Raw genomic sequence first — 14,337 nt, 5'->3', positions numbered from 1 at the left:
ATTCTATGTAAATAGTTGTTATACTGTATTGTTTAGGGAGTTATGATAAGAAAAAAGTGTGTACATATTTAGTACAGACACCACTTTTTGTTGATTTTGATTGGTGGTTAGTGGAATCCCACACATCTACAACCATCTGATCTTTGACAAACCTGACAAAAACAAATGGGGAAAGGATTCCCTATTTAATAAATGGTGCTGGGAAAACTGGCTAGCCATATGGAGAAAGCTGAAACTGGATCCCTTCCTTACACCTTATAGAAAAATTAATTCAAGATGGATTAAAGACTTAAATCTTCGACCTAAAACCATAAAAACCCTGGAAGAAAACCTAGGGAATACCATTCAGGACATAAGCGTGGGCAAAGACTTCATGACTAAAACACCAAAAGCAATGGCAACAAAAGCCAAAATAGACAAAAGGGATCAAATTAAACTAAAGAGCCTCTGCACAGCAAAAGAAACTACCATCAGAGTGAACAGGCAACCTACAGAATGGGAGAAAATTTTTGCAACCTACTCATCTGACAAAGGGCTAATAGAATCTACAAAGAACTTAAACAAATTTACAAGAAAAAAACAACCCCATGAAAAAGTGGGCAAAGGATATGAACAGACACTTTTCAAAAGAAGATACTTATGCAGCCAACAGACACATGAAGAAATGCTTATCGTCACTGGTCATCAGAGAAAGCAAATCGAAACCACAATGAGATATCATCTCACACCAGTTAGAATGGCAATCATTAAAAAGTCAGGAAACAACAGATGTTGGAGAGGATGTGGAGAAATAGGAACACTTTTACACTGTTGGTGGGACTGTAAACTAGTTCACCCATTGTGGAAGACAGTGTGGCGATTCCTCAAGGATCTAGAACTAGAAATACCATTTGACCCAGTGATCCCATTACTGGGTATATACCCAAAGGGTTATAAATCATACTGCTATAAAGACACATGCACACATATGTTTATTGCGGCTCTATTCACAATAGCAAAGACTTGGAACCAACCCAAATGTCCAACAATGATACACTGGATTAAGAAATATGCCACATATACACCATTGAATACTATGCAGCCATAAAAAAGGATGAGTTCATGTCCTTTGTAGGGACATGGATGAAGCTGGAAACCATCATTCTGAGCAAACTATCACAAGGACACTCATAGGTGGTAATTCAACAATGAGAACACTTGGACACAGGGCGAGGAACATCACACCCTGGGGCTTGTTGTGGGGTGGTTGGGAGGGGGAGGGATAGCATTAGGAGAAATACCTAATGTAAATGACAAGTTAATGGGTGCAGCAAACCAACATGGCACATGTATACCTATGTATCAAACCTGCACGTTGTGCACATGTACCCTAGAACTTAAAGTATAATAAAAAAAAACAAAAACCAGAAAAAAAAACATGGCAGAGTTGCCACATGACTTTTTAAAATAAGGATGTATAGATAAGTTACATTTATGTTGTGTACATTTCCATTTTGCAAATGTTCCTCCTCCCACAACCCATCACTTAAATTTCCACAAAGGCTTTAACCACAGAAAATCCTGTGTGAGTGGATAGTTTTGGTTTTGTCTGTGAAAATCAAGGAAAGGGGCTGGGTTCTACATTTAGTCTGACACCAGAGTAGAGAACAGGAATTCATAATGTAATCATCAGAATATAAGTTCCCCTGAAAGTCACAGTATGCTTGGGGAGGGCACAAGACTTTTCCCCTAGGTACAAACTTAGAGAAAGAGAGGTCCAAACTTATCTAGCCCTTAGAGGGCATAGTATCCCCTAGACTCTCAGTTATATATAAATAGAAGTTTTGAGGGATAAACATCAGGAAGTATAAAACAATGAAGGTCCCATCTGCCTTTAAAATGTAACTTATAAGGAGTCTTCTTTGAAAAGAAGCAATACTTTTGGTTCCAGCCATAATGAAGTAACTTATATTGAACTAACCTTCCAATCAAGAGTAATATCAAACTGGACAAAATTAATAAAATAACTGTGCATTAGTCTGTTCTCATGCCGCTAATAAAAACATACCCGAGACTGGGTAATTTATAAAGGAATTAAGTTTAATTAAGTCACAGTTCAGCATGGCTGGGGAGGTCTCAGGAAACTTACAATCATGGCAGAAGGGGAAGCAAACACGTCCTTCTTTACATGGCAGCAGGGAGAGGAAGAATGAGTGTCCAGTGAAAGGGGAAGCCCCTTATGAAACCATCACATCTTATGAGAATTAACTCACTATCACAAGAACAGGATGAGCGAAACTGCCCCAATGATTCAATGATCTCCACCTGGTCCTTCCCATGATATGTGGGGATTATGGGAACTACAATTCAAGATGAGATTCACAGTCAAACCATATCAAACTGCTTGAGGGAATTTGAGAGAAATCAACTCAGATAAGACTTGAAGGACGTGATCCCTAAGAAAAGAAAAGTGCACCAATGAGAGCATCACATTTGGCTAGGTATTTTTCTACAGGCATTGGCTATTTCATTGTAAGGTAGAACAGAAGAGATGAGAAAGGAGCATCCTTACCAACTAAGGAGACAGAGAAGTTCAGGTAAACCAAAGCATAAGGGATTTGAGGAATATAATACCAGAGAGAAGTAAACTGCATTGATGTTCCCTTTAAGGCATTAGCCAACTCCTAACTTGAACAGCAAGGGCAGTACTCTAAGAAACAGATTAAAATAGCACCTAGAAGGCTAAATTACAGGATAGAGATTTCAGCAGTCACGTGGTGTCGGGGAGATAGAGGCTGGACCTCAAGCTCTGCTAAATAGGAAGAGCCTTGGTAAACATACTATGGTTTGAGCTGAGACCCCAGAAAAGCTGTTTTAGGAGTAAAGGCTAGACCTCAGGATTGAGGGCAAAATTGAAATATGCCAGCTTAACAAAGCCTAAAATAAACTATGGTCAGTATTAAGTTGGTTTGCTGATACTCTGCCTGTGAAAAGAAAATCTTATTTTGAGGAAAATGACATGAACAATCTTTAATAAGCAACATCTATATTTAAACAAAATTCAACACCTGCTTTTCCTTTTTTTAAAAAGAGAACTAAATGACCAAAAAAGAACAAATGACTGAGAGAGACAGAAAAAGAGAAAAATAACAGACAATGGAAATAATTCCACAGATAATTCAGGTATACAGGGATTTTTAAATTACTATAACTAAAGTTCTAGAAAATAGAAAAAGAATCATGAAAATTTTATCAAAGATAAAAATTCCTTTTCCACATGCAGAAGAATAAAATTAGATCTTCATGTTACACCATATACAAACATAAATTCAAAATGAATAAAGACTTAAATGTAAGAACTGAAATTATGTAACTCTAAAAGAAAACAGGGGAAAGCTCCATGACATTGGTCTGGACGATGATGTTTTTGGATATGACACCAAAGCACAAGCAACAAAAGCAAAAACAGATAAACTGAATTATATCAAATTAAAAAGCTCTGCACAGAAAAGGAAACAATCAACAGAATCAAGAGACAATCTACAGAATGGGAGAAAATATTTGCAAATCATACATCTGATAAGGAGTTAATATGCAAAATAGATAAACTCGACTCAATAACAACAATAAATACATAAACAACTCAATAACAAGAAAGTAAATAACCTGATTTTTAAAATAGACGAATGACCAGAATTAACTTTTCTTAGAAAAAGACATACAAAAGGCCAACAGCTATATGAAAATATGCTCAATATTGTTAATCATTAGGAAAATGCAAATTAAAACCACACCTATTAGAAGGGCTATTTAAAAAAAAAAAAAAACAAAGATAAATTTTGGCAAGGATGTGAAGAAAAGGAACCCCTGCACACTGTTGGTGCAAATGTAAATCATTATAGCCACTATGGAAAATAGTAGGGAAGTTCTTTAAAAAAATTAAAAACAGAAGTACCATATGATCTGGAAGTCCTAATACTGGGTATATATCCAGAGGAATGAAATCAGTATCTTAAAGAGACATATGCACTCCCATTTTCATTGCAGCATTATTCATAATAGCCAAGATACAGAATTAACCTAAGTGTCCAACAATAGACAAATGAATAAAGAAAATGTGGTATATTTACACAATGAAATACTATTCAGCCTTAAAAAATAAGAAAATCCTGTCATTTGCCGCAACATGGATGAAACTGGAGGTCATTATGCTTAGTGAAATAAGCCAGGTATAGAAAGACAAATACTACATGATCTCAGTTATATACTGAATCTAAAACACCTTGAACTCAAAGAAGCAGAGAGTACAGTAATGGTTACCACGAGCTGGGGCTGGAAGTCCAGAAGAGATTAGAAAGATGTTGCTTAAAGGATACAGCGTTTAAGTTAGGAGAAATAAGTTCAAGAGATCTGTTGTACAACATGGTGACTCTAGTTAATAATGATGTACACTTGAAAATTGCTAAGGGAGGAGATTTTAAGTGTTCTCAGCACAAATAAATGATAAACATGTGAGGAAATGCATACATTAATTAGTGTGACTTAGCCATTCCAAAATGTGTACATATTTCAAAACATCATTTTGTATGCCATGAATTTTTTAAAAAGATAAGGATCCTTAGTAAGTCAAATGAAATAAAATAGAGATTGAGATCCAATATCTCCCACTTTCTATGCTGAGGAATATTAGCGATTTTTCTCTCTTTGCTAATTTCTTCTTCTCTTTGATTACTTCCACCCCCTAACTCACCTTTGATTTTCAAAACAGTTGTCACCTACTCTGCTGTTTGCTATCAATAATGGAGAGAAGCATATATGCAAAACTGGTAATCCTGAACCTCAGAATGGGATATTATCTACATACTTACTGTCATTAGAAAGCCCCAACCAAGATAAAATAATACACAATTTACGTTTTCTTTCTACCTTTCAAAGCAGAGAATATTAATGATTGACATGGATATCTGCACAATATGGGTTGGTCAAAACCATAGCTTCTTAAGTACATAGGAAAAAAATCGAGAGTTACAAATATCTGTGACAAAGCTCAAGACGGCATATAAAGGCTTGTTGTTACACAATGCTATGCATGCCTTGGCTTGCCTTTCAACAATCATTCCTATTAAATCATGTGTCTCTCTGAGACATCTAATGAAGTCATGTTCACGATCGGCTTAATCACAGGATGCAGTATAGTACGTATTTTGACAGAAAAGCTGTTTGTCTAATACGAAACTTGCAGCAAATATATAATTGCATAAAATGTTCATTATGCTTTCAGTGTGACAATCCTTGGCTTGAATCCTTTTATGCATATTTATTCACTTTAAGATAGACTGTTTTGTGTGCCATTAAAAATAAAAGATTATTTTTAAGCAAAATCTGTGTCAAGCAATTCGAGTAGTGAACAATTACAAACACAGCAAACTGAACCATATACTTCATCTGGAAATCTTTAAATTCTGGAGAAATCACACATCTCTACCTAATGTTATATATAACTGAAATCGATTGTAGTTTTAAGTATATGAAAATAAACAAGAAAGAAACTGAGTTGAGAAGTCATTCATGAAAAGTATTTTCCTAGAATGTTAATAACAAACTCTAGGTTTGGCTTCTAGTTAATTATTTAATTGCTTAAATGGTGGCTGAACATTCACGTCTTAGATATTCAGAGACTTTTTAAGGTGAGGTCAAGACATCTGCCTTTACTGTTATAAATGATCTCCAGGCCCAATGTTATTAGGTCTAAGCACTAATTAGAAATGAGACTTACATCACTCTCATGACCTTCTCGGAGGTTGTATGTGAGGTCATGCTGAATGTCTTCCACGAATTTGTGTGCATATTCTGGGTAAAGGTCTAGCACTTCAAAGAGTCCTTTGAGGATGATGCACTGGAGATCACAGTAGGTTAAAGCCTTTACATCTGCATTGGTCTTGATCACTTGGTCCTTAATTGATAGATTTGCTCCAATTAAATCCCCTTTCCCTAGAAAGAGAGAGAGAGATCATTTAAAAAAAAAAAAAAAAAGCAAGCTTAGAACTGATAACCTCATTTGACTTACAGGCTTCATTTTTCAGTGAGATTACACTGAAAAGAGAAGAATGTTTACCTTGGGGCAGGGCTTTTCAACTTTGGCATACAATAGCACCATACCTGGGCTTTAGCTTTTATTTGTTTTATGGCCATTATGCTCAATTTCATAAAGAACCAACAACTAACAAATTTTAACTAACAACAACAAGCAGCAAGCAAGCTATATCTTTGGAATGTTATTATGACAAATGGCCTCTACTTCCCATTCAACATTTTTTTAACTTTTAAATTTTTTACTGTACCCAGCATTGTTTAAAATTTTTATTTTTATTGTGCCCAGCATTTGTGGAAGCAAAGTCCCTGGTATGTAGCAGGCTTCAATACAAGTCTGTTTTATCAGATTTGACAGTAAAAAAAAAAACATGTCAAATTGACTATGAATATCTGAGTTTTTCATAAATATGTATGTCAAATAAAAAATAGAGTTTTAAAATTATTAGATTACAACTAGGTATTATCTTCAAGTTAGTACTGGACTTAAACCTTGAAATTTAGCCTATTTTGGTAGAATAAAAAGTAGACTAAAATCTATATTTATAGACACTAGGAATAGTACATAGCCACATGGTGTGGAAGAATTTAAGTCTGATTTATTGTTGTCAATATTGCTAAACTTGGAAGTTTTGTTTCTTGTATATTTCATTAGAAATCTAACTTGCTGCTCAAAACTCAAAGTTGGGGTACTGATGCAGGATGTAAATATAGTCAAAATGTTTTGAATACAGCAAATTTTTAAATTTTGTATATTTGAGGAGAATTTGTCATGATGCAGTCTCTTGCACAGTAAGCATTCACATTCTCTGTTAAGCAACCAGTGTCTGCAATAACTTTCGGGTCATCATACTTTCATACTTTGGGTTGCCAGGGTATGGCTATTTCAGTCACAATGACACTAGCTATAAAAACAGCACCAACATCCTGCCAATCTTGGCATCCTAGAAAGAATTCCACTTTATTTATTTGTTCAGTGAATATTTATGGAGAACTGACCACGGGTGCTGGACCTTGTATTGAGTCCTGGCAAGCAGGTACTGGTGAATACCATGCTGGTATTCACCTCATTACCTAAAACTACCTCACTAATTTTACAGTCTTGTGGTCTTCTTACTGTCTAGATTTAGGATCTTTAGTCAAGTTTTTAAGTAACTTTGGGTCTCAGTATCCTTATTTCTAAAAGACGAGAAAGATTTCCTTGTGGGCTCCATTTTTCAGCATTACACTATTGATCTTTGCTAATCAGTTCTCTTTCATTGAAAATCATAAGGTGATGGGATGCATCTGCAAACCACCCAGGTTAGAGCTATAACTTACGTTTAGTTATACTTAGGCAGACTAATGTTCTGTGGAGAGTACATTTATTCGTGCTTTGCCATTTTCTTTTAAAACAATGAAGAAATTGGTGGGGGAAACACTATTACCTGGACATGAAATCAAGGTGTACAAGGCAAACAAATTCCTGCCCCTACCTTTTCCAGGTATCAGATTAAGAAATGTCTGCACGTATTGACTGGACAAGAAAGTTGCTAGAATAACTTTATGGTTGGACAGCTGTTGTTGTGAGGAAGAAGAACATTAATTTTTTTTCACAACATGTGCTAAATATCTACAGGTCAAGTATAATGTCATGTACTTGCTAAGTTTATCAAAGTATTATTGATTTGAATTAGCCCTATAAGGCAGTATTGCCATAGGGAAAGTAAAATAATCAATCTTTATTGAAATAATGTTAATCACAGAAAGTAAATGTTAATCATTTATTGTCTTTGAGTTTAGTCCCAGTACCACATACCAGTGTTTAGAATAGTCTTGCAGCAATTTGCACTTTTGATATATACATGGTAGAAGCAAAGATGTGAAAATGTTACCCATGTTAATCACAATTTATGGAGAAACTTGGGGCCAGGAGCCAAAGATAATGAATTAAGTCTTTCAGCCATAAGTAGTTTTTTAAAAAACATAACAAGAAATATCCAATTGAATCATATTTGACTAGCGATGGAAGTTACATAGAAGTCACTAAATTTGTACTTATTGTGCTCTAGTGTCATAGATGATGCCTTCATATTCTATTCCTAAAAGTGTTGCTAGCTACCAAAATTTAAAATACACCACAATTATAGAAAAAAACACATTATATCTGTTTAGAATGCTGCATTGTATTTGCTTACATGAATATCAAACCATAAGATTCTAAAGAAAAAGTCTAGATGCCCTCTTAAAAACAGGCTGAATCATTAGGCAGGCTATAAAACGTTTAGTGGTACTAAGGAAAATCAATAAAAAATATTTTGTGATTAAGGTTAAGTTTTTGAAATAAATTAAGAATAACTATTAATTCTAATTTAGAATCACAAGATGATAAGGTGACTGGCCTTTAGCTTCACAAACTTGAGAAGAGGCCAGGAGGAGTGTTAAATTCTCCCCTTAAAGAAAACACACACACACACACACACAGACATACAAACACACACACACACACACACACACACACGGAGCCTTACTCTAATATTGAGTTACTGTATTATTGAGCCTTACTTTAATATTGATAAAGAAATGACCACATTAATAGTAAACTCTGAGTTGCTATTTCATGCCTTTTTATTGAGGAGAACAACATAAGAGGATGAGACAAGAACTGAGTCACAAATTTGAAAGACAAACCCTACCTTTACTCTAAGTGGTAAACAAGTCAACATGAAGCTGTGAAAAGCATATGGGTCTTTCATCATTCACTAGTGTCTATCTTGTCACCTTTAATTTTGGAAATAATCATACTATCTTAGTCTATTCAGGTTGCCATACTGTAAACTGGGTAGCTTATAAACAAAAAAAATATTTCTCATAGTTCTGGAGGCTGGTGTCTGATAAGGGCTCATTTTGTGATTCACAGATGGCACCTTTTCGTTGTGTCTGCACACGGGAGAAAGGGCAAGGTAGCTCTCTTGAGCCTCTATTATAAAGACACTAATCCCATTCACGAGGGCTGTGCCCTCATCACCTATTCACCTCTTCAAGGCTCCACCCCTAATACCATCATATTGGGGATTAGGTTTTGACATACCGGTTCTGGGGGGACACAGACATTCAGATCATAACCCACAAATAATAAAGTTGCATGATTTAAATTCAATAATGGGCATAAAACACCCAGTTCATATGAGGGATTCAATACATATTAGTTCTCTTTTCTCTTCCAAAATATAATCTATTTTGAAGCTTAGTAGCCAGAATCCATTGATAGAAGGCCTACAATGATTATATAGAATAACGGTTTTTTAAAATTTGCATGAATTTAAAGGATACAAGTGCAGTTTTGTTACATAGATACATTGCCTAGTGGTGAAGTCTGGACTTTGAGTGTAACCATCACTTGAATGGTGTACATTGTATATTAATATATTTTCATCCCTCCCCGCCCTCCCCCAGTCTTCCACTTTTCCTAGTCTCCCGTGTCTATTATTCCACACTCTATGTCCATCTGTATACTTTATTTACCTCCCAATTATAAGTGAGAAGATGTAGTATTTGACTTTCTTTTTCTGAGTTATTTTACTTAAGATAATGGCCTCCAGTTCAATCCATATTGCTGCAAAATACATGATTTCATTTTTCTTTATGGCTGAATAGTATTCCATTGCATATATGTACCACTTTTTTAATCCATTCATCCAATGATGAACACTTAGGTTGATTCCATATTGTTGATATCATAAATAGTGCTGTGAGAAACATATGAGTGAAGGGTTTTTTTTAAGTTAGAAAAACAGATATTGTTTAGACATGGAAGGAATGCTGAATACAGAGTCCAAAGTCTTAGGTTAGCTTTGACTTTAGAAAAATCAGAGAAAATACCTTCACCATCTGTCTCTCTGTATTGTAAAGGCTTAAATGAGACCTTGTGTGTGAACACACTTTGCAAGTAATTGTTTACAAATATAAGGTTCTTAAAAATTAAAAATAAAAAAGTACTGAATTCACCCCCTTTTATTAGCACAAACTCTAAATATTGTGTTTTATATTGGTGTTTGAAATACATCCTGAATTCACCTGCCTCTCACCATCATTACTACCACCTTGGCTGGTCTCAGACCCCATCATATCCTCCACTTCAGTTTAATTTTCATGCAGGCAAGGATTTTGGCCATTTCTTTTTTGCTGCATTATCATTGTTTAGACCAGTACTGAATTCATTCATAAGTCCTCAATAAACGTTAGGTGAATAAGCAAACAAAAATTAGAGTGATTTTTTTTGAGACACTGTCTCTCTCTCTCTGCACTCAGGCTGGAGTTCAGTGGCGTTATCTTGGCTTACTGCACCCTCCACCTCTCAGACTCAAGCAATCCTCCCATCTCAGCCTCCCAGGTAGCTGGAACTACAGGCTGCTGTCACCATGGCCAGCTAATTATTTGTATTTGTATTAGAGACAGGATCTGTCCATGTTGCCCAGGCTGGTCTTGAACTCATGGGCTCAAGCAATCCACCTGCCTCATCTCCAAAAGTGCTAGGATTACAGGCATGAGCCACCATGCCCAGCCTAGAGTGACTTTTAAAAGAGCCCTACATAAAATTGTAAATAGGATTTTTAATACATTAACTCTGCATGCCATTTTTGTCAACTGCCTTTTATATTTCAATGAAGACCAATTATGTATTAATATTGAGAGTCAACTCTGTGACACAAAATTTTCACAATATATCTTGTAAGTTTTCTTTAAGGAAGTAAAAAGAGCCTATAGTCACCTTGACAGTATTTGGTTAATGACTGCTATGAGAGCTTTTTCTTGAAACACAGTCACCTTTGTTCTATTTCTAGTACAGATACAATTTAATTTTTGTGTTCTCTGAATTAATTTTCCACAAAAATAAATGCCTTCTTAAAACTGAGCAGCTATTTCACCAGAAGGCAGTATACATCATGATTAATAATTTGGCTTTAGGAATAAAAAATAACTGAGTTTATTTTCTTACTAGGTGATCTGGGCTAGTTAACTAAAGTACTGTTTATTCATGTCTAAAATGGAGATAATATTTATACTACTGGATTTTTTTGCAAGAATTAAATAATATGTTGGATATAACACTTAGGCACACTAAACTCCTGAGTTCATGTCTTCATTTGTTCTTTTCCTACTCTCAATAGCAGTTTTTTCCCCATTTCATCTTCTTAATTTATGCTCCCGAGTCAAATTTCATAGAAGTTTTTCAATTCAGACCTACCAAGAATAGCCAGCACCATGCTGTCTTTAAGAACTTCCATGGAGCCCGAGCATACAAAGTAGATGGCCTGCAAAGCATCCCCTTGACGCAGCAGATACTCCCCCGGAGCACAGAAAGAGGTTTTGATGTGTAGAGACAGAGACCTGAGGCAGCCCCGGCTGGCACATTCAAAAAGGGACAACTGTAAGATCTCCTTGTTCAAGTGCATAGTGATGTCAGAACGCAGTTCATCTGGAAAGTCTTTCAAAAGCTGTCAGAGAAGATGAAGGAGGAAATCAAATTGGGGTAAGTGTAGTCTAACTGATTTACTTTGCAAGACAGCAGGGATGCTCTTCCTACTGTCTCCTGCTGTTTGGCCATCCAGCATACAGAAGAGGAAATCTAAGTATGTATAATCCTGGAGAGATTTTTCAGTGACTGTGATTTCAATTATGTGCTACTGAATAATCAGCTGATAAGAAGTCTGGAGAAATAGAACAAATTAAAAAAAGGCTCTAGCAGGAAAACATATAACTCATTGTGACTTGCTTCTCACAGAGAGTCCTAGTCAGGACAGAAGATATGGAATTTGGACCCACTGGTGATTATACGAAGAGAGGAGAAACCAATTAATCACTACTAAAATGTTGGTTACAGGTTTGGCTGGTGGGTTGATGAAATGGTTGGTTGATTTATATAATACCTTTTTTATAGTGGCAGTCTGGGGTGTTTCTGGAAGTATAAAGATAACCCCTTTGATGGAATTTTTTAACTTTATTGATGTTAAGGGAAACAGAAACTTGATTAATATAATTATCCCAGATTACACTGTTAAATTATTGTAAGAATTGATTCCTTCGAAAAGAGACAATAAGAAGGAAAATAAGTCCACCTGACTGAATAAGCAGCAAGTTAATATAAAACTTTGGTCAATCCAAATTGGCATTGTGAACGCACAAGCCAAAGCAAGTGAAAGAAGATGGATTGGGATTCATGAATAATTAAAAAAGTAAAAGAATAAAGAAGTTGGTATGCTTTTCACTTCTGATAACCTGCATTGGAGCATGTTGCTTTTACCTTAGAATATGTGCTTTCTGCCTGAAAACAACATGAGAAATGAACATTACCTCATTTGAATCTATTCCATTGTTGACTGACCAGGTTGTTTGAAAATATTCGAGCATCCTCTGCTTGAGTTGTTGGGGCAAGTGATGGACACGGATGAAATCTTTCAGATCCTTAGTTCTAGTGTGATAGAGGGACCATCTGGAGTACATCCTCTGTATGATTGCTGTCACGTTTCCAAACACCAAGGCGTGCATCAAGGCTAGAAAGAACAACACAGTATACAATGGAAGAGAAATGTGATGGTGGGGCCCACCACCTAAATCTAAATTTACAGTTTATCCTGGATCAGAGCAGAGCGTGCTTACATGGCCATGTTGATACAGCTATTTTGGTACAAGCATTTTGGTGCAGACACTGTGTCACAGGGTACATCCTGAAGCAGTCACTTTGATTCCATATGGCTTGATCAGAGTAAAAATATCTTTAAAAATAATCATATGCAAAATGGGCCCCTTTGATTTACATTTAATCTGCTAGCTACCATTCTGGCTATGAGAAACTTTTATTTGAACTCGATTTACATCTATATTATTTTAATAGTTATGTATAGTTTAATAGTTACAATAAAATAGTGTTCATAGTTTGATAGAAAAGCTATAAAGTTATAGTTTAATAATTACTTTCATAATAGTAACAAATGAAATAAATTTTTGAAAGAAGTCTATTTTAATTAGTTAGCCTTTGTGGGAATTTTAGTCTCACCCCCTCAAAAAGCCATCATTTAAAATTTGTTTTAGAATATTAAATATGATACATTTATATTAATGCAGATATGGAGGAAGTTGTTAAAAATGTAATTGAGGATTTCTTGAGCAGTGTGAAGCTCCAATACCCAGCCCAACCCCAGATCTGCAGTTACTTTAATTTTGAAGGAGATACCAGAAAATTTGAGACCATTCAAGAAACAAATGAATTCACAGAGAAAAAGAGGTATTCTGCTTACAGTCGTTGTTGCCACCATGAGATGCACCATATATATATATGGGACTCTTGTTTCAATGAGGTTTGTCAGCCAGATAGTATTTAACCCCCACTTTGTTGCTAAGCCTGCCCTTTGAGCCTGTCCGAAACCTACCATCAAAGTGTAATGACATGAAAAACTTTGTTCACCAGAATTTGAGGGCATATGGAGATTTAGGGTGGGTATTTCTTCTGGAGAACAGTAGAGTGAAAGGATGGACCTCATTTTCCAGGAATTACCCACTTTGGGAAGCAGCTAGGTATCGTCAAGTCAGAGAAGGCATGACAGGATTTTGCACTCACTAATCATTAGCAGAATGAAACTGAAATGGTTTCTAAACAGACGCCAGCAGATAATCCAAGAAGGCCTTGGACATACCTGGAACTGTGAAACTAAGAGAGATATGAGGGTCAAGCACATTCATATTTATGGATAAGTCAACTCTAAGTAATATTCAGATTTTATCCCTGATCCTTATTCTGGGACACGATTAGGAATGAGGTGTGAAGCTTATGAGTGGGTAAAATCATCTGTTTCAGTAATTTGGGGCTTGAAAAAAGACTAAACATTTAGTAGCTTGTCTATTAGGATCTATCAAAATGTACATGTATCAAAACCTTAGTGCCCAAGGAGCTATGTTAAAAATTTCTTAACATCATAATGGATACATTAGTGCAAATATGTCAACATATTATTACTTCTATCTTCCTATTTCAGGACCTCCCCAATTCAAATCTTGTTCTCCCCCTACATTTATCAGAAATTACCAAACACTGGCATACTAATTTAACTCTAATCTCACACTGGAATTAAAATTATTTCCCAGGTAATAGAATAATGGTCACTATGTCTATAAAATCACTCCCTTCGTAACAAGACCTCAGTATTTTGGAAAAGTTATTGGAATAGGGTTAAACTTAGGGTCTATATACAAGAAGAAATATAATGTTGCAGAGAGAATATGAACTTCAGA

General features: G+C 35.5%; 1 protein-coding gene across 1 annotated transcript in view; it reads right to left on the bottom strand.

Moving 5' to 3' along the window:
- KCNH8 (potassium voltage-gated channel subfamily H member 8) overlaps positions 1-14,337 on the bottom strand; it is a 368,934-nt gene that overhangs the window by 68,011 nt on the left and 286,586 nt on the right. The window contains exons 9-11 of the mRNA XM_003265242.3: positions 12,403-12,602; positions 11,297-11,546; positions 5,756-5,970 (exon numbers count right to left, since the gene is read on the bottom strand). Of these exons, the coding sequence (XP_003265290.1) occupies positions 5,756-5,970; positions 11,297-11,546; positions 12,403-12,602 (665 nt within the window). The remainder of the gene's footprint in view (positions 1-5,755; positions 5,971-11,296; positions 11,547-12,402; positions 12,603-14,337) is intronic.

Source organism: Nomascus leucogenys, chromosome 8, assembly GCF_006542625.1.
Source record: "Nomascus leucogenys isolate Asia chromosome 8, Asia_NLE_v1, whole genome shotgun sequence".
Lineage (NCBI taxonomy): Eukaryota > Metazoa > Chordata > Mammalia > Primates > Hylobatidae > Nomascus > Nomascus leucogenys.
The sequence above is the reverse complement of the archived record's forward strand: the minus strand, read 5'-3'. Positions and strand labels throughout refer to the sequence as shown.